Raw genomic sequence first — 19,124 nt, 5'->3', positions numbered from 1 at the left:
AAAGGCATAACATGACCGCGTATGAAATAAAGAGGGGAAAAAAAGCATACTGCTAACACGACGTTAAGGCTTTCCACCATCTGCCTTCTTATTTGCTTTTGATGCAGAAGGCAGCTCGCCGGCAATCGCGTCGGCTGTGGCTGTCTTGATACGGTCACCCCCATCAGCAGGAGTCTGATCCTTAGGTTTGGTTTCTTTTTCATCCTCGCTATCGCCTAGACTAAATGGATCATGATCTCCAACAGGAGAAGGCTCAACAGTAGACAATGGTTGCCATTTGCTTGGCTTGCCACCCGCAGGAGAAAATCTAGACGACTCGGATGCATCGTAAAGATTGCCCCCGATTTCAGTGGGCGGACCTTCTTGGAAAGACACTCTACGTCTGTCTGGTGAAGGCGACGAAGTCTTGTAGAGGCTAGCATTGGCAAGCGGCCTTGGCGGCCTTGGTGGAGGAGCTATCCCAGAAGTCAGTACAGCCGCCATAGCGAATCAAGGAAGCTGCTAATGAAACAAACCTTCTGTATCTCTCATTTCGAGGGCTGAAAAATCGTCACCTAAAACCTGGGGGTCTGCGTCATAGCGTTCGCGGTCCCCGCTACGACGGCCCAGCTCTCCGCTTCTCCTCGTCTGGCCATCACTCTCATTGCGATAGCCCTGACTGGACGGAGCCCCATCCTGATCTTCACCATCTAGTCTTTTCTTTAGGGTTTGAACCCACGAGTTAACTTTTGTTTGGGTCTCTAGAAATCCTTTGCGGATGTTTTCACGGATCACCGGAAGATCATCTACAACCATTAGTAACCATGAAAATATTCCTAAACCATCAATAATGATACCTTCAAAAAAACTATATTCTCTGTCCTCCGACAGCTCACTGTCCCTTCTCGACCGATCATATGGATGACCACCCTCCAAGCGGGATTGAGGTGCACGGCGATTGTAATGCTCCGCAAGCTGGCGAGCATACAACTCATCTGCTTCCAGCTGCCTCTGTGTTGCGGAGGGGCGAGGTGGCTTTTGAGGAGGAACATCTTGCTCGGCAGCGCTGGGGTCAGTCATACCTACACACATTAATAATCAACGATGACACCTTTAGCTGTAAAGATCCACAAACCAAGGAGGGCATGGAAAGCGCGTTCAACATCCCAGTTGCTGGCTACCAAGACTGCCTTGACTACTGACACTTCAATAGTAGGAAACGCTTCTTTGAGGGTTGTTTCGGACTGTTGTTGCGGGCTCAATGGGCGCGGCGGTTTTTGCGGGGCAACTTCTGTCGCATTCTGCTGAGCTACGGCTGCAGACACCGAGGTGACGCCAGTTTCTTGAGGTTCATCATCAAAATCCAGAGGGCGTGCCGTCGTAGGAGACTCTGGCTTGGGACTATATGGGCCCGAGGTAATCTTGTTGGTATTCTAGTATCAAATCAGTAAGCGTTTTGTATGTACGGGTGACAGATACGGAAACGAACAGTTTTGTCTTCGTCAGCCATGGCAAAACTGACCGAATCTGAAATATTAAACTATGATGTGATCGAAAGTAGTCGATATATCGTCGACAAGCACGGGAGGAAGTGTGCTGCTGAGCCTGACATGCAGAGAGCAACGTGTGATAGTACTGCGCAGTAGCCTAGAGGACGGAGTATTGGAAGCTCAGCCAGTCCTAGTTAGCTCCGATGTACAGTGACGTTGGCCACGTGATGGATAACATAGTCGGTAAGCAGGTCGGTCACGTTATCAATAGCTTATCTAATCCCGTTGCAGTTTGTTTTTGACTTTGGAAACATATACGTAGTGCCTTATTATCCTAAATCGTTGGGATATAGGCAGATTTTATACCCAGTATGTCTCAGCCACATGCGTCAGGCGGCACTAGAATACTGTTTGGTTGATAACACCTTGGATTGCAACTGTATCACTGAACTTTAGTACTTCACATATTAAGAATGGCTTTGGAGCTAGACCCCACACCTGCCTTCATTCCATCACTGTACAAACCCGCTGCTCTACTGCCTATCGCCAGATATAGGCAAAATTTACTGTATCTTGTTGACACATATCCCGTTACAATTGTTGTTGGGCAAACTGGAAGTGGGAAGACTACCCAGCTACCCCAGTATCTAGACCAAGCAGGATGGTGTGCAGATGGAAAGTCTATAGCAGTAACTCAGGTATCTCCCGTTCTGTCTCAGTTCATTAACACTCGTCAATTTGGGATAAAAGCTAAGCTGTTGTAGCCGCGCCGCGTTGCAGCCACGACTGTCGCAGCTCGAGTGGCTGAGGAAATGCGTTGCAGGGTTGGCGAGGAGGTGGGCTATTCTATTCGCTTTGAGGACTTGACCTCTGCAACAACAAGGATAAAGTTCCTAACAGATGGAATGCTACTTAGAGAGGCTCTTGTAGACCCACTACTGTCACGCTATTCAGTAATCATGGTGGATGAAGCACATGAGAGGTCTCTAAGCACTGACGTACTCTTGGGGATCCTTAAGAAAATTTTGAAACGGCGCCCTGAACTAAGAATTATCATCAGCAGTGCAACTCTGCAGGCAGAGGATATTTTGAGCTTCTTCGCCGGAGATCAGTTCCAGAACGAGACGGACTCGGTTGGAAAAGGGGGAGATGTTGGAAAGATTATCAGTCTAGAGGGCCGAATGTACCCTGTGGACATGCTTTTCCTCGAGTCACCCGCAGAAGACTACGTCGAACGGGCTGTAAAAACTGTTTTCGACATACATCTACAAGAAGCGGAGGGCGATATTCTTGTATTTTTAACGGGCCGCGAAGAAATTGATTCGGCAGTACAGTTGATATCAGAACGTGTCGCGATGCTGCATCCTAGAGCACAAGCACTAGTCGCTCTACCTCTGTACTCCGGTCTCCCAACGGATCAACAGATGTACGTTTTCGAACCAACGCCAAAAAATACACGCAAGGTCATTGTTTCAACGAACATCGCGGAAGCTTCTGTTACTATTGACAGCATTGTATATGTCGTCGACTGCGGCTTCGCAAAGTTAAGGGCCTTTGATCCTAGTACTGGCATTGAAACGTTAACAGCAGTACCAATATCGAAGGCTGCAGCAGTTCAACGTGCAGGTCGAGCTGGAAGAACTAAACCCGGAAAATGCTTCCGTCTCTACACCCAGCAGGCTTATGAACAACTTCTGGAAGCTACAGTCCCAGAAATTCAGCGGTCAAATCTTGCCCCTGTGATCATGCAGCTCAAGGCATTGGGAATAGATAACATAGCTCACTTTGACTTCTTGACGCCTCCGCCTGCAGAACTTGTTATACGTGCATTCGAACTCCTTTACTCTCTTGGGGTCGTTGATGATTATGCCAAGCTCACTAAGCCACTGGGTATGCGGATGGCAGAAGTAGCTGTAGACCCTATGATGGCGAAAGCACTCCTTTCTGCACAATCGTTTAACTGCTTAAGTGAGATACTTTCAATTGCAGCGATGGTCAACTTACAGGGATCAGTGTGGGTCCAGCACGAGGGTAATAACAAGGCGACGGAGAGCAGTCGCAGAAGATTCGCTGTTGATGAGGGTGACCATCTGACGAATTTGAATGTATATCAGGCTTTTATCACGATAGGAAAGAAAGACCCCAAGTGGTGCCGAGACAATCTTCTGAATTACCGATCCTTGCAACGGGCAATGAGCATCAGGGCTCAGCTTAAGAGATACCTCGAACGTTTCGGCATCCGGGTAGATGAGACACCTTCATATCATCACAAGGCAGATTCCAGTAGATACCCTGAAAATATCCAGAGGTGCCTCACGACTGGTTATTTTGCACATGCTGCAAAGATGCAACCAAACGGAACATTCAAGTCTGCTACTGGTGGCCGTACTCTACATGCTCATCCCAGTTCGTTGATGTTCGTATGTGTCTCTATTCTTTAGAAAGCGTCGCGACCTTTCGATTTCCCTACTGACCCTAGTTTAGAATCGAAAAGCGGATTGGGTTATTTTCCACGAGATATTGCAAACAGGTGAAAAGATATTCATTCGGGATATCACGAAGATCGAAAAGGGCTATCTTCTGGAGTACGCCCCCAATTATTACAAAGTCAACTAATAGCTCCCTAGCTCGGTTCATTGGGGGCAAAAACACCACACGATTACTGAGCGAACCTAGAGGTTTAGGTGATGTATGTATTCTAGATGACTACTAAGGCTGCGATTGAAACCCACGTTTAAGAAGAAAGCAAGGTGTATGTGAAGGAAGACGCGAGAAGAGAGAAGTAGAGGGGGGCGGCAACAGTCTACGTTCCTGGGGAGAGATGAAATGGGCTGCCTATACTCCGTACTAAGTGAGAGAAGAAAGAAGGTCGCAAGAAGAAGGGGAAAAAGTGAATTTATCAGAAAATCTATCCTGAATTTGATCTTTTTCCTTTTCATTTTCACTCTAGTTTTTCTTTTCTCCAAAAAAATCAAGGGGGAGAGGGAATTATTCAAAAGGCCTTACCATATGTTTAATCATTCTTAAAACAGGGACAATCGGAAAGTTAGCACACAAACTAAAAGGTTAACATAATTAATTACTCTCTCACCGCAGCTTTGTAAGAAACCAACCCCCCCACCCCACTCCACCTTTAGATGTGCAGTGCATGACTTCAGGTACAGGTGATAGTTATCTTCTGGTCTACGCCAGAAAAACTGGCTTTCAACAATACCATATTCAAACCCAGTATGTCCGGTGATCACCACCACGATCATGGCAGTCATTGTCATGGAGAAGATGGACATGATCATTCAAATGATATCACTCCAGCTCTCCAATTCCTCCTCTATTCCCAAATTCAGTTTGATTCTATCGTTACGCTAAATGGTAAGAGTGACATGGTTACAGACGTTGTATTATATTATTCGATACAAGTGCTAAACCGAAGTTATAGAAGCAACCCCCACGCCGGCGCTGCGATTGTCCAAAAAACATGGGCTGAAAGACTAAATGACCAGCCGGAACTTGAAAGTGATGCAGACGAGCAATTACTTATGTATATCCCGTAAGTGGTGTGATCTTCTCTGCTTGAAACTTTTTCTTTCTTTTCTTTTTTGCTCCTCTGGTTTACCCCACCTATTTATTACAGGTTGGACCCTTCCCCTCTGACTGGTCTCAAGATAATTTTAACCTAACACCCGAAGTTCACTTCTGATGATTCCTATCTTCCTTTGCCGTCTTTTTGATTTCCTTACCCTTCTCTTTTGATAGTTCAAAGCTCTGACCTTTTACGCAGCTTTACTGGTCAAGTAAAGGTTCACTCTTTGATCATTTACACGGCTCCGACACCTGCCGCCCCGAAGACTCTGAAATTGTTCAAGAATCGTGACGATCTAGATTTTGCGACTGCTTCAGAGCTGAAGCCAACACAGGCAGTGGAGATCCCGCAGCCGGTTCCCGGAGCTGATGTTTTCGAGTTGCCATTGAACCGCGCTCACTGGAATGCTACAACCTCCATTACCTTGTTCTTTGAGGACAACTGGAGCGATGGGAATGAGGATGTGACTAAGGTGGGTTATGTTGGGTTCAAGGGTCAATTTATGGCCTTGAATAGGGAGCCCGTCAGCTTTCTCTATGAGGCAGCAGCTAATCCCAGTGACCACGTCGCAATTCAAGGCGTAACTGGCGTGGGAGGTAGGATCATGTCCGGGCAGTGAGTCATGTATGCACATTGTATGCTTCTAGAGAGCCACCGCTTCAAGCCAGGGAGTATGTGTCATACATGATGACCGACTAATCCAAGATGGCAGTGAAGGAAGCGGCGCAATAGAGCTTTCGGTATCAGAGTTGGGCTGACAATGCTATCCCAAATCAATTTAAATTCTATTATTGGAAGTGCAGATAACTAGGGATGTACTGGATGGTATTAATCCGGCAGTTCCATCCACGCCAGGATCGCTTGTGATATTTCACATACGACTCCAATCTGTAGCGAAGCGTGGGGATAATAGCATATATTTTAGGCTGGAATTGCGGATTGGGCCTTAGTTTTGCCGCCTTCTTGGTATTGTATTTCCTGGCTTTGTTCCTCGTTTTGCCTTTCTGGGAGTTTCGACTTTGGCGCATGTGGTAGGTTCTGCAGTCTCTGCGTTTCCCGCTGTAATGCAGCCAACTCATCCTCAACTTCATCCTCATCTTGGTTCGATAGATTCCCCGAGAGCATTTGACTGATCTCCTGTTCCACCACCGTCTCATCAGCATGCATACATTCCACATATTAGCTGGCTCAGAAGTCCTTACCTCTTGGTACGCCCGTGCTTCTTCCGTCTCACCCATTAGTTTTTCAACTCCTTCGATACCCCCCATCTCCTTGTTGATAGCCTGTAGTACCTGCGTACCCTGCTGCAACCCAAAGAGGACATCTTTCTGGACGAGCGAGAATTCAACTTGACTGATCAACTGTTCTAGTTGGTCGAGCTCCTTTTCGGACTTGATCAGAAGCGACTCTTGATATTTCTTGCGGCGCAAAGCGAGGAGGGCGCGTTTGCGATCATCCCGGGCAAGGCATTCCTTTGCTATCTCAGTTTCACGATTGGTGAGGACAGTTATACGCTTCCCATACTGGCGGAGCTTGTCCCGCTGGATTTTTAAATCAAGAATGGCTCTAATTACGCAATACTTCAATGTTAGTAGTTCGAAGGGAAGGGTCAGGTCACAAAGGCCATGTTTCACGGATGGTTATAGGACCGAGCAACAGATGGACATAAAAATAAAAGAGGGTCGATATGCTACTCACCTATCCTGAGCGGATACCTTATGGGAGCTATTCGTGTTGCCCATTATCGACACATATTGTACTGATGAAGTCCGGTCCACCTGTCGGCCTAGTGCGCTATGGAAATGACGTTAGTTCAGAACACGACCGTTAAGTACGATACGTACTATATATATGTAAAGACGAATTGATTCGGTATGTACCGTACAATACTCGGTAAATACTGGGCTATATGTGATGTATGTAGTATGTACATACATTACGGTCCGCCGGCAAATCTATTCCCCGAACCCTAAGACTGTCGGAGAAAAAAAGTCCCTCCGTTGTATATTGTTATCGGTCAGTTCTAGCGTAGCCATCTCCGTTTCTCGGTACATTTTTTTGCAGAGCCAAGTGCTCACTGGGATTGGTGTTGCAAATCATGCGTCGCGGAGGTAGGCCAAGTTTAAGGCAAGGTCTAGATCGTGAGGTAAGGACCACATACTACTTCCAGCCTCTAATCTTTGTTTCTTATCGCCAATTGCCTCTCGTCTACAGGTTTATCAGGTCGTGCACAAATTTATTGAGGACCAAGCCGAGAATGATAAGATTCGCCTTTCGGTACCGACCATTTACGACTCCATCAAAAGGTCAAACTCTAGTTTGAACCGAAAGCCGAAGAGAATCCTAGAAGACAGTATCGAACGGGTTGTGGAGGTAATAAAAACGGATTTACTTGGGGAAGATGAAGATGACTCCGTAACCGGAGACTTTGAAGGCTTGGAAGAACAACAACAACAACAACAACAACAACAGTCACCTGTTACGGTAAGGATCTCATTTTTTATTTCTTAGCCTCACGTAACGTCAGAAAGCGACTAACTGTTGTAGGCATCCAATAGCCTGAATAAGAGCATCGTAGGCATGTGGAACAACACGTCCTCAGCACCCTCTAAGACGCCTGAGGCCAATGGCGCAGAAGCTGCAACCCCTGCGCCTAAGTCAAGCAAGAGACGACAGCATGGGGGTGAGTCCCATTCTTCCAAGCGCCGCAAGGCCGAGAGCGCGATTGATCGATCTCCGCCTACACATGTCAGCCTTTCAGATTTGGGTGGATTGGACGACGTGGTCCAAGAGCTTGGAGATCTTGTCATCCTACCCATGACTCGTCCGCAGGTTTATATGTCATCGAATGTACAGCCTCCCCGAGGTGTGCTGCTACATGGTCCACCAGGATGCGGGAAAACTATGATTGCAAACGCGTTTGCGGCGGAGTTGGGTGTCCCATTCATTTCCATATCAGCACCCTCCATTGTCTCTGGTATGTCAGGAGAGTCTGAGAAGGCGCTACGAGAATATTTTGAGGAAGCCAAGAGGATAGCACCTTGCCTTATTTTCATCGACGAGATAGACGCCATCACTCCAAAGAGAGAAAGTGCACAGAGGGAAATGGAAAAGAGGATTGTTGCTCAGCTTCTAACGTGCATGGACGACCTGGCGCTGGAGAAAACCGATGGAAAGCCTGTGATTGTTCTTGCCGCTACGAATCGACCGGACAGTCTGGACGCTGCTTTGCGTAGAGGAGGGAGGTTCGACAAGGAAATCAACATGACTGTACCCTCGGAGCCTGTCAGAGAACAGATTCTACGAGCACTAACGCGCAAGATGCGTCTGGCAGACGATATAGATTTCAAATACTTGGCCAATAGAACGGCTGGCTTCGTGGGAGCCGATCTTAATGATTTAGTTTCCACTGCTGGTTCTGCTGCCATAAAACGATACTTGGAGATAATAAAAGCAAACAGTGGAGAGGAAATGGATATCGAAGAGGCAGTTGATCTCAGTCCCAAGGTGAAGGAGCTGCGGCGGTTAATTACGCATGCCAAAGAAACGCCAATCGGAGAGGAAGTGCAAGTGGTTCTTGTTTCAAATGCAGACTTCCTAACTGCACTTCCTAAGATCCAACCCTCCTCTAAACGAGAGGGATTTGCCACCATCCCAGACACGACTTGGGAAGATGTCGGCGCTCTCGGGGGTGTCCGTGAAGAACTTACTACTGCAATTGTCGAGCCTATCAAAAACCCCAGTCTGTACGCGAGTGTTGGTATTACAGCCCCCACTGGTGTTCTCCTCTGGGGTCCGCCTGGGTGCGGTAAAACATTGCTCGCTAAGGCTGTGGCCAACGAATCTCATGCCAACTTTATCAGTGTCAAGGGCCCCGAGTTACTTAATAAATACGTCGGTGAATCCGAACGTGCGGTGCGGCAAGTATTTGTTCGCGCTCGCTCGTCCGTCCCTTGTGTTATATTCTTTGATGAGCTTGACGCCCTAGTACCACGACGAGACGACACTGTTTCTGAAGCCTCTGCACGTGTAGTAAATACGCTACTCACTGAGCTTGATGGCCTGGGCAGTAATCGCCAAGGTATTTACATAATAGCAGCCACGAATCGGCCGGATATTATCGATCCCGCTATGCTTCGCCCGGGTCGACTGGAGACACTTCTCTTCGTGAACCTGCCTAGCCCCTTGGAGCGGGCTGAGATCTTACGGACGCTAGTCCGCAATATTCCTGTCGACTTCAACGATGACCTCAGAAGGTTGGCCGAGGATTGTGAAGGGTTCAGCGGTGCTGACCTAGGAAGTTTGCTCCGCCGTGCTGGATACGCTGCCATCAAGCGGAGGGACACAATAAAGCATGAGGATTTTGTGGCTGCGAAAGCATTCATCCGGCCTAGCGTTACAGACCTCAAAAAATATGAGAAGCTGCGGAGGGATTGGAGTGGAGGTGTTATATAGATAATTCTTTAACTAGATCATTCTCTTTTCCATCCATGTTACATTGTTGTGGGTTGTTGGGGGAAAACGCTATAGGTGTATGATTACATGCTAGTAAAATATCATACAATCTCACCGCTTGTCAGGTATTATACTGCTCCCAGCTGAGAAAAAGAGAAAGGAAAGGGAGGGGAGGGGATTGTACGAAACAACCGACAAGGTTGATGTTGTAGAGTGCCAGTCTGTGACAGAAATACAAGGGATGTATCAAGTGGATAGAACTTTTGCGATGGATATCTAGGACTAATATTATACACAACGGATGCCTCATGTAGAAATGGCTGGGCCAAATGGTAGTAGTGCAGACTGACAATATATACTTCGGGGATGGTGCGTCATCACATCCACAGCCGACAGGTTCCATCCGCGCCTGCACTGACACACCAAGCTTCCCGAGGGTGCCAGTCGACATCCAAGACACCCAATTCTCCGGTAATTTTGTGACCCTTAAGAACTTTGAGAGGTACAATACTGGCATTACTGAGCATATCACCCGTAACGCTGCCGTGGAAAATTTGGAGGGAGCCATCATCACTTGCGTCGGCGAACAGAGGATAGCGTCCGCTTGGGTGAAACCGTACAGAGCGGATAGCCTTGCGGTGGTACCGCAGCGTCTTGTACGGACGCTGAGAAAGCTCAAGATCATGCCACAGTAGACGGCGGTCGTACGATCCAACGATGAGGTTATCCCCTCCGGCGGCGGTGGAAGACGTCGGGTGAATGTCGAAAGAAGAGATCCAGCGAGCTCCGGGTTGGATGATCTTGACAAGGAGCTGACGGGATAAATCGTAAGCACGAATTGTTCGTTGATTAGCAACGAAAAGGATAGGTTTCGAGGGATGGAAATGAGCGGTTTGAGGTGGTCCACCACCTTTGATACGTCGGCGGAAGGGAAACTGTGTCAAATGTTTGGAAAGTGTGTGGATAGATATGGCCACAGAAGCTGGGGTCGAAGAGCCGGGGCACACAGTAACAAAGTAATCACCGCGACGATGCCATGAGAGAGACTTAACCACATACCGGAGGGGTATGACGGCGCACACCCCAGATTCTGCGAGTGATAATGATGGGCGAATCCACTGTGGAGGAATATTCTTCTTGTTTTCCTCTGCGGCACTTGGGGGAGGCTTCGACGCTGCGTATCCCCAACCTGCGTCAATGATCTCCAAACTGGCCTTCTCAGTTTCCGGATCCGCGATAGAGGGCACTGCAAGGAAGATATCGTCGCCTGCTGCAGCCGCAAGGATAACAGCGTCTTTCCCAGGCCTCCAACGGACCACGTTCACTGGATCCTCTTCACTTAACTTCACACTCCACAACTGGCGGCCGGTAAGTAACTCCCACACTCGCGCAGTTCCATCATCACCACCAGTAGCAAGCCAGAGTCCAGATGGATCAACGGCTAGGGTGCGAACACGACCCTTGTGTCCTCTAAACACTGTAGCACAGGCGGTCGGGAATGGCTTCAACTCCTCAGGACTAGGGAGCTTTGGAAGAAGGCTTTCAGGATCGATATTCAGCTTGCTTCTCCGAACTCTGGGTGCTAAGTAAAGGTCCAAACAGCGCTCAAACTTCTCTTTGACAAAACTTTCGTACCCAGGAACCTTCCGCAGTGAGCCAAAGTCATTGGGAAGATACTCCCGCTCACGGTCTTCAGGGTCAGCCTCCTCCCAAGCCTTTCGTTCCTTCCTATCGGGCAAATATTCAGGGGGCGGATGGTAACTTTCCTCATAACCAGGTGGTGGAAGTTTAGGAGCAGGGATATGCATGGGATGGTCTGGTCGCTCCATTTCGTCGGCCCACAAGTCATAGTTGATTACGTCCTGTTCCTTATCCTCCTCCTCCGTCGGGGGCTTATAAGGTAGAATGCGGCCTTCTCTGATTGCTTTGACGATCTTCATAACCCGCTTGGCTTCATGTTTTGAGGGCACAAATCGACGCTTCGGCTCGGGGGCAGCACTCAAGGGCATAATCTCTTGTTTGCTACTGAACCATTCCACTGTGGGCTCATAGGGATTATATCCCTCCTCAGGGATTTCGTTCATCTGAACCTTACGCAACAACTCCAGCTCATCCTGGCTCAATTCCAATGGTTTGCCGGTCGAGGGATCGGTAAGACCAGTCCAGCCCTTAGGAATTTCGATGCTGTCAAGAAGCGCATCAAGTGCTTCCCCTGTGGCTGGGCGCATGATTTTCTTTCCATTAATATCGTAGCCGATATGGGGGTACTGATCGTAAAAGGACAAGGGAATGTTGCCGATGGTGTTCGCATTTTCTTCGACATCAGAATAATCAGAGTTGTCGTCTGGGTTTATCTCATCGTAGACGTAACGGTCATTTCCATTGGCATCCTTTTCAATGCGGTAGTTCAACTGTTCTTCATCGCTAGAGCTTTCATCACGAGCGGTTGCAGTGCCAGACACCTTCTTAAGGGGCTCTTCCCCATCTGAAGGAATTTCATCGCTATCGAGCTCTTCCTCTTCATCACCGTCTTCTTCATCGCTAAAATCATCCACTAATTCGATTTCCGAATCGCTCACATCCTCGTCGCTAGATAGGTCGTCTGCATTATCTGAAAGTGCGCCGTCTAGGACGTCAGCCTGCAATTCATCTCCAGAAAACACACCAGCCTCCTCCTCAACATCCCGAGTAATTGCCTTTCGTTTTTTTGAAGACTTAGAGGCATCCATCATGGTGAATACCTGCGTCCGCTTTAGTCCAACAAATTGGTTGGAAGCTTTTTGTTTCTTTCTCTTCCCTCTTTTTTTGTTCCCTCTTTTTCTCTACCCGAGATTTTTTCTTTTTTCTTCTTTTTTTTTTCATGTGGTCTGACCGCCCATGTGACATACCGCCTTCAAGGCCGCTCTTATCGTCACCTAGATATTGATACAGGCGGGGAGACCCAGAAGCAGTACCAGCCTTGCTGGGGGAGGTGTACCTGTTTCATTACTATTTACTATCAACATTTCGCCATCATCCCAATTTTAGGATGCAGTGTGACTGGGGCCAGTGCCATGCTGCCACGATTAGTGATTCGGGCAAGCCTGCCTTTACAGGCATTCCGGTTCCATCACTCAAAAGACATGCAGCTTGTGACGAGTGCAGTAGGTCTCCATTGCAAAATAAGGGTTATGCACGACCTAGAGTATACTTACAATCATTTTACGAAACAGGGAAACGGAAGCTGAAATGCTCCGGTGAAGCAACGGGTTGTGACCGCTGTCTGAAGCAGTCTCTTGCCTGTCATTATTCCGTGCAGAAACAAATGGGGCGACCTCCTAAAAAACGTGCAAGAGAAGATAGTGACCAACTACCTCTCTTTGGTTGTTCAGGCGACGAAATATGGTCTGATCTGAATAACTCCACGTTCGAGTCTTCAAGTCATTGCTCGGAAGCTACGGCCGCATCAGACGCATTCCGTATCTGCGCTCCTGTCTACAGTGCCCCGTTTAGCATCCCGCAAGCCTCTCGTCGCCTTTTATCTACAGACGATAACCATAACCATTCATGGGAACTGAATCACGAAAAGTTCACAGAACCAGTCCCTGAAACAACTGGGCCTTGGCCAGACTTCTCCAGTGTATCTGCAGCAACGTCTAATCCGTTTGCGATGCCGCCGGGACTATCGCACACACATTCACCTCCTGCAACTCCTTCGGACTCGGAATGCTCAGAAACTCAGTGCACATGTTTATCATACTTGTATCTATGCCTTAGCCATCTGTCCTCTCTTGCCCCATTCCCGATATCTCAACATACACTATGCTCACTTTTCATTGCTGCGAAAACTGCACGAGCAGTCATCCGTTGTCAAACATGTCCAACGAAATTCGCGACAGCTATGCAGAATGTCATGTTCACTGGGACCCTCCTGAATATTGTCGCCGATGCCTGGCTGCGAGTGTCAAAAACCAATGCCGAAGAACTTGGGAAACAAGCGGCACCGCCGGCCTATGTGGCTGCTCTAAACAAGAGCTCAGCTGACCCTGCAGCGGCTTGGAAAGACTGGCTCCGGCAGATAGTCCGGAGTGGTGTTGTAGGTGGACCCGCTGATCCAGCTGGCTCCGTGGCGTGCTCAGATTCACCAAGTTTGCTCTCCTTGGTCCAAGAGATGGAAACACGCCAGCGACGGTGGCATCTTGAGCGGCACCCAGAGGCTCGTCCCGATGTTCCAGACGCCGGATCCAAGACACCGACTGTAATTGGTCCTGACCCGCGTGATGAACAGGGCTGGCTCTGCTTTCGAGTGGCTAAGAGTGCCAGAGAAGTTATTTCCAGATTCGAGTTTGAGCCGCACGAATACCCAGATGGCGTGATTTCTTGAACACATGTGATGGCAGATTTGTCGCGACAGCAACAAAGCCCATTTGACGATAATACACGTGACGATTGATTTGGCGTTTTTTGGGTTGATCGTGAATACTCGATTAGTTGCTGGTGTGACGGGCGTTTTAGGAAGAGTATGATCTCACACGAACTATGCGTAGCTGGTGTCTCCCTCCATCCTTTTTGTCTTTAACCCTGATACATACCATGCGTAGAAACACACCTTGAACATGGAAGCACCCCTGCATTAACTAGTAGTAAATAGTTGAGGTCATTAATATTAGGCATGTAGTTTGCAAGCTATCAATACAATTGAATTGACAACTTGAAGTGCTAAGTACAGAACAATTCTGGTTCAGCCTAGCTTATTGACGTTAGGGCTAATTGTAAGTGATCTTTCATTCGCTATGGTTACTCCAAAAACTCTCATATAGATACAGATGTCATCAAGGACTGATTCATAGAAGTTGGTAAGACTGATCATTAAACAAAACTTGTAGTCGGTCACTTCTACTCCTCCTCCTCCTCATCATCGTCCACAATGTAACGATTCTTTTTTCTAGTAGGAGGGGTTCCTGCAGCGCCCGACCCAGCTTCTGTTCCACGGCCTTTTGTCTCCCTCGATCTCGTGGCTGGCAGTTCGTCTTCGTTCTCGCCTTCGGCATCCATGCTATCATCTTCAAGAATGTCCTCTTCCTCATCATCCTCGACTTCTTCCGGTTCTTCATCGCTGCCGACAAGGAAACCGTCATCTTCGTCATATTCATCTTCCCTAGTTCGACCCCGCCGATCGTAATCTTCCTCGTCATCGGTATATATTTCCCCTCGCCGATTGGATTTACGAGATTTCTTTACACGGGGTCGTGTGGTAAGTAATCCATCATCGTCCTCCAATCCGCCTATGGTGAGACCAGCACCTCCAGTGCGGTGAGGAACACCAACTCGGCGGCCGCGATCAAGCTCCCGGTCTGCGAGCTGCTGGCGCCGGCGGGCGGCCTTCAATTTTTCACGCTCTGCAAGTTCCGCCTGTCGCTTGGCGAGTTCAGGATCCTCCTTCACTTCAATTACAGGTGCGGACCCATCTACTGTTTTCTTCGTGCCGCGAACTGCCGCGGCCAACGATTCTTGGAGACGCTGTACAGCATCATCTGTTTCGACAGTCGTAGGGTGGATTGTAAGTCCATGGGTCAAGTGAGAGGTCAGTCGGAACACGGAAGACGTCTCCGCAGCTGCGCCTAGGTACACGTGCGAATCTAATTTCGTCTCATAGTCACCAGATTTGTTGAGAGGCGCAAGCGGTTTGGTTGTTATCCTGTATTGCTCCTTAGGTGCAGAAGCTAGCTGTAGTGTCATGGAGCCATCTTCCCAGCGAATGATGCGTGCGTTAGACTGAATGAGGGCGCCATTGATAGGATCATGGCGCCAACATAGAGATGTGGCTGCAGTACTATACGGAGGCGCAACATATGTCCCCGGGTTAAACTCTTCGGTCTCGATCGACAAGAAGTTAGGGATTGGCATGGTGTAGATCTATAATGGTTCAGTGAGCCACGTGGACGACCTGTTTATAAATTGGTGGTGTGTGACGAACCTCGCCATTGGAGGTTACTGGTTCGGGCGCCCGACCCAAGCTTAAGTCCATGATGTTGACCGTTTCCTGGTACTGTCCCTCTCCACCATCTTCATAGTCCATACGGTCCCCTACTCGATCATAGCGATCCTCATCATCGCCGGAATCTAGCTCTTCATCGTCAAGGTTACGTTGCGGTTGACTAGCAACGGGTTAATATATCTATCGTATGTAAAGATGAAAAAAGTGGGCAGTACTCATTATCGTTTCCAAAGCCACCTTCCGATCCGTCAGAGCCAAAAAGATCGGCATCGTCATCGTCGTTAAGGATATCAGGGTCAGCTCCGATCGGGCTGCCATTCCGTGCAGTGGCAGGGTTACTATGTTCGCTGCCGGACGGGCTGGCAGGCTGACCAGCACCTGGGCCACGACCAGGACGACGGACAATGTCCTCATCGGATGAAGACATGTTCGAAGTTGCAGGGGCTGGAAGTTGTATCAGATATAGGAAGGGTGCAACTGCCAGGCACAGACGAAGAAAAAGATATGATGTCGCAGCTCAGAGGCGAGACTTTACAGTTCAATTGGCGGAATATATTCCCAACTATATGTCCGGTATACTAGTAGTGGGTAGCTTTGTGTTTCTTTCAAAAAAAAAAATGAAAAGAAAAGAAAAGAAAAGAGAAACCCCTCTCGCAGTCGAGGTGAGATACCAAGAACATCAATTGTAATGTCCGCGGAGCTTCTGTTAAGGTAATGTTTGATTGATACTCGCGCCATAGAGAAACGAAGGATAATCCGTTCCGCTCCCAATATAGTTTAGCATCGGCGGCAGCTCCCCGGGGCCAGACCGATAGAGATCACAGAATAATATCAATAAACTCCAACGTTCTACTCTCTACTCTGTACTCCCCCGCTGTTACTATTGTTATATTCCTTCTCGGTTAAAAAACCCCTTAGCTAGTCTCTGAAGATTTAATTATGGCGACCTTCTTTCAAAGCGTGTAAGTCACCAGCTTCATTCACCCATATCATTTTGTCCTATGTACCGTCCCCTCACATTGTCAGCCTTCCCCTAAGTCCCTCTGGCTTCCACATCATGCGCCCCCTAAAGTGTAACAAACAGCTCCGTCAGCTCGTCTCTATGCAACTGTTTTACTCCTACTTTGTTGTTTTTCTTTCTCACATTAACTTCCCCACGGAGTGATCTCCGTTAATTTTCTCTGCCTCTCTCTTCCCCCAATGTCTCCCCTATCGGACTGTTGATACTGACCTGTGACACGATTTTCTTTCCAGCCGCCAAGGGTTTGGCCGGGGTGGAAATAACAAGAATAACAACAATAATAACGTCCCTAAGATGAACAATGGAAGCCCAGCTCAGTCGCCAGCTCCTCATGTTCCCCAGGCGGGTCCAGTACCCAACTCGCCGTCTATCGCTCCCAACATGCCCCTGGACGGCCCCGCAGCATACGACCCCGACGCACCCAAATACTTTTTCCAGGAAAAGTATGCCCCATTAAATGTCAAGGGCAATTTCTTGACATTGTGTGCCTGCCCTAAGAATGTGGAGCTTGGGGAATGGCTGGCGCATCAGAGTAAGCGCAACCGTTAAACTCCTCCTGAAACTCTATATGTTGATCGCGTGCCATATGTAGTCGTCGAACAATATCGCTTGCTCCATGGTATGCTACAGGTTATCCAAGAGGTTAATGGAGTTACTGGTGTCCCCATCTGTAACGAGACCACCTGCCCGACTATGTCTGCTGGACGGTAAGTTGAAAGATGGTCATTACTGTATAACTAGTGAATTGGTCCACGACTGACAATCTTAACTTCCAGCCTAACGTACACCTGGCTCGTAGATGGTCGTGCTGCCAAAATCTCGGCCCCTAAGTTCATCAACCGCGTCGAGAAATGGATTATCAGCAAAATCCACGACCCCGTTATGTTCCCCACCGACAAGGTCAACGGCTTGCCGGATACCTTCGCGCTTCATGAGATCTCAGGCACCAGTCCCTCCAGTCCTGGCGCAAACACGCCTGGCGAGGAGTGGATTGGCAAATCCAGCGGCTTCCCCCAGACATTCTACAAAGACTGTCAAGGAATCATGAAGCAGATGTTCCGTTGCTACGCCCATCTGTACCATGCACATTGGCTGCACCCTTTCTGGCACATTAATAAGCACGACATCCTTAACATGTGTTTCGTCCATTTTGTTACAGTCGCCAAATATTACAAGCTTGTTTCTGACAAAGAGATGGAGCCTATGCAACCACTGATTGATCTCTTCATCAAACAGCAGAGAATCCCCACCGAGGCGCTTTCAGGTGGTCATTGGGGCCAACCAAATTCTAGCTGAGCTAGAAATCGTTGTATTCCTGCATTTACTGGCAATTGATCGTCTTCTAACCTGGCGTTGGAAATTTGTTGGTCTTACGGTCAAGCTTTGCATCTCCTTCCAGTCTTTTTTTATCTTTTTGATTTATTGGTTCATCTTTCTCCTGTTCTTGGACTGTAAAAGCGTGATATAGTGGACGACACGGCTCAAGTTGAAAGTCTGCGCATTAAGCATATGATGTGAATATCTCTTTCAACTTACTTTTGCATTTACCCATCAAAGCAATCTGTCCTGTTAGGTTTTAATCACCAACACTGCTGTTCCTGGCCTGGACAATAAGTGCATAGAACTCCATGACAAGTTTTTGTGATGGGGCCTAGATACTCTTGATTTTTCCTAGAGCTAGGGCGATGTGGAAATGACTGTCTTCGATAGAGCCAAGTGAGCATGTGGTGATAATTGTAGACTAGAAGATATGCTCACTACATGTATTCGACCTGGGAAATCCAACTCGAGCAACGTAGGTACATCAAATGCTTCAAATTAATCGCAGTGCAGGTATCTGTACTAGTCATTTCAGAAGACCCAGGACTGCTCGCTAGACCTAGTACAATGGCGGATTGGGAGAACCGTGAGTTCTAGTGACCATAGAGTTTGGGTCTGCAAAATATAGTTGGGTTCAGTTTTGTCTGAACCTACATATAGAGATATTTATGTTTCAATGCAAAAGGTTCTCGTACATATTGCGTGGATAAGATTGCTCATTGGGCGATGGATGCAAGTCTATAAATCTTGGCTTGCGCGGGTAGTTTCAAAGAAAGACGCCATCTTGTTCGTGGCCATTTTGGGTATCACGAACAGACCTCGTGGTGGATTGCTCCAGCTGCGCACCATTTGGTCGTTCGACAGCCGCCCCGCCTGTAGCGGGTTCAGATGCAGATGGCTGTTGATTCTCATCTGCTTTTGTATCTAGCGCGATGTCCCCCATCTCGATCCATTGCTGGCCCCGTCCCTCTATTTCCGACTTTAGTAGTAAATTCCTTTCCTGCATCGATCGTATCACTTCATTATTTTCAGTGATATACTTTTCTAGCTCCCTTTTCTCAGTCTCGGTGTCGCATGACTCATTCACGAATGCCCTTAGTTCTTGATTTGAGCGCCGCAGATGTGCGATGGAGTTGGAGAGTTCGGAGGCTTTGGCATACACGGAGGAAAGCGGAAGCTCTTTGATAGCTTCCTCAAATGCAGCGAGAGTAATTGGAAGGGGTTCAGCAGACATTATCTGGGTTGTCTCTACTGGTTTTCCTTCTCCTGTTGAATTCCTGTGTTTATGTTGAACACTACGTA

General features: G+C 48.1%; 10 protein-coding genes across 10 annotated transcripts; 5 read left to right on the top strand and 5 right to left on the bottom strand.

The window, feature by feature from the left end:
- Nucleotides 1-63: 63 nt before the first annotated feature.
- Nucleotides 64-1,489, bottom strand: ABOM_006892 (CUE domain protein; the record flags this gene model as incomplete). The annotated part of the gene is made up of 5 exons (XM_022534021.1): nucleotides 64-455; nucleotides 516-785; nucleotides 837-1,061; nucleotides 1,115-1,412; nucleotides 1,469-1,489. 5 exons carry the CDS (start codon nucleotides 1,487-1,489, stop codon nucleotides 64-66), a joined length of 1,206 nt encoding a protein of 401 aa, XP_022387490.1.
- Nucleotides 1,490-1,942: 453 nt separating this feature from the next.
- On the top strand, nucleotides 1,943-4,085 carry ABOM_006891 (putative ATP dependent RNA helicase; the record flags this gene model as incomplete). The annotated part of the gene is made up of 3 exons (XM_022534020.1): nucleotides 1,943-2,167; nucleotides 2,234-3,889; nucleotides 3,954-4,085. The coding sequence occupies 3 exons, from the start codon at nucleotides 1,943-1,945 to the stop codon at nucleotides 4,083-4,085; spliced, it is 2,013 nt and encodes a 670-aa protein (XP_022387493.1).
- A 920-nt stretch (nucleotides 4,086-5,005) lies between these two features.
- ABOM_006890 (PITH domain-containing protein) lies at nucleotides 5,006-5,668 on the top strand (the record flags this gene model as incomplete). The annotated part of the gene is made up of 2 exons (XM_022534019.1): nucleotides 5,006-5,016; nucleotides 5,248-5,668. 2 exons carry the CDS (start codon nucleotides 5,006-5,008, stop codon nucleotides 5,666-5,668), a joined length of 432 nt encoding a protein of 143 aa, XP_022387492.1.
- A 302-nt stretch (nucleotides 5,669-5,970) lies between these two features.
- ABOM_006889 (ESCRT-III subunit protein VPS20) lies at nucleotides 5,971-6,791 on the bottom strand (the record flags this gene model as incomplete). The annotated part of the gene is made up of 3 exons (XM_022534018.1): nucleotides 5,971-6,186; nucleotides 6,252-6,615; nucleotides 6,748-6,791. The coding sequence occupies 3 exons, from the start codon at nucleotides 6,789-6,791 to the stop codon at nucleotides 5,971-5,973; spliced, it is 624 nt and encodes a 207-aa protein (XP_022387450.1).
- A 356-nt stretch (nucleotides 6,792-7,147) lies between these two features.
- Nucleotides 7,148-9,504, top strand: ABOM_006888 (putative AAA family ATPase/60S ribosome export protein Rix7; the record flags this gene model as incomplete). Its single annotated transcript, XM_022534017.1, has 3 exons — nucleotides 7,148-7,195; nucleotides 7,264-7,533; nucleotides 7,597-9,504. The coding sequence occupies 3 exons, from the start codon at nucleotides 7,148-7,150 to the stop codon at nucleotides 9,502-9,504; spliced, it is 2,226 nt and encodes a 741-aa protein (XP_022387451.1).
- Nucleotides 9,505-9,881: 377 nt separating this feature from the next.
- Nucleotides 9,882-12,236, bottom strand: erb1 (ribosome biogenesis protein ERB1; the record flags this gene model as incomplete). Its single annotated transcript, XM_022534016.1, has 1 exon — nucleotides 9,882-12,236. The coding sequence occupies one exon, from the start codon at nucleotides 12,234-12,236 to the stop codon at nucleotides 9,882-9,884; it is 2,355 nt and encodes a 784-aa protein (XP_022387510.1).
- Nucleotides 12,237-12,532: 296 nt separating this feature from the next.
- Nucleotides 12,533-13,867, top strand: ABOM_006886 (Zn(II)2Cys6 transcription factor rglT; the record flags this gene model as incomplete). The annotated part of the gene is made up of 2 exons (XM_022534015.1): nucleotides 12,533-12,647; nucleotides 12,717-13,867. 2 exons carry the CDS (start codon nucleotides 12,533-12,535, stop codon nucleotides 13,865-13,867), a joined length of 1,266 nt encoding a protein of 421 aa, XP_022387511.1.
- Nucleotides 13,868-14,379: 512 nt separating this feature from the next.
- ABOM_006885 (Paf1-complex subunit LEO1) lies at nucleotides 14,380-15,908 on the bottom strand (the record flags this gene model as incomplete). The annotated part of the gene is made up of 3 exons (XM_022534014.1): nucleotides 14,380-15,399; nucleotides 15,461-15,641; nucleotides 15,697-15,908. The coding sequence occupies 3 exons, from the start codon at nucleotides 15,906-15,908 to the stop codon at nucleotides 14,380-14,382; spliced, it is 1,413 nt and encodes a 470-aa protein (XP_022387508.1).
- Nucleotides 15,909-16,796: 888 nt separating this feature from the next.
- On the top strand, nucleotides 16,797-17,798 carry ABOM_006884 (Mob1/phocein family protein; the record flags this gene model as incomplete). Its single annotated transcript, XM_022534013.1, has 3 exons — nucleotides 16,797-17,034; nucleotides 17,095-17,209; nucleotides 17,279-17,798. 3 exons carry the CDS (start codon nucleotides 16,797-16,799, stop codon nucleotides 17,796-17,798), a joined length of 873 nt encoding a protein of 290 aa, XP_022387509.1.
- A 790-nt stretch (nucleotides 17,799-18,588) lies between these two features.
- Nucleotides 18,589-19,056, bottom strand: ABOM_006883 (uncharacterized protein; the record flags this gene model as incomplete). Its single annotated transcript, XM_022534012.1, has 1 exon — nucleotides 18,589-19,056. The coding sequence occupies one exon, from the start codon at nucleotides 19,054-19,056 to the stop codon at nucleotides 18,589-18,591; it is 468 nt and encodes a 155-aa protein (XP_022387513.1).
- Between the last annotated feature and the right edge of the window lie 68 nt (nucleotides 19,057-19,124).

This window comes from Aspergillus bombycis (genome assembly GCF_001792695.1).
Source record: "Aspergillus bombycis strain NRRL26010 chromosome Unknown contig00065, whole genome shotgun sequence".
Taxonomy (NCBI): domain Eukaryota; kingdom Fungi; phylum Ascomycota; class Eurotiomycetes; order Eurotiales; family Aspergillaceae; genus Aspergillus; species Aspergillus bombycis.
This window is presented reverse-complemented; position numbering and strand designations above follow the sequence as displayed.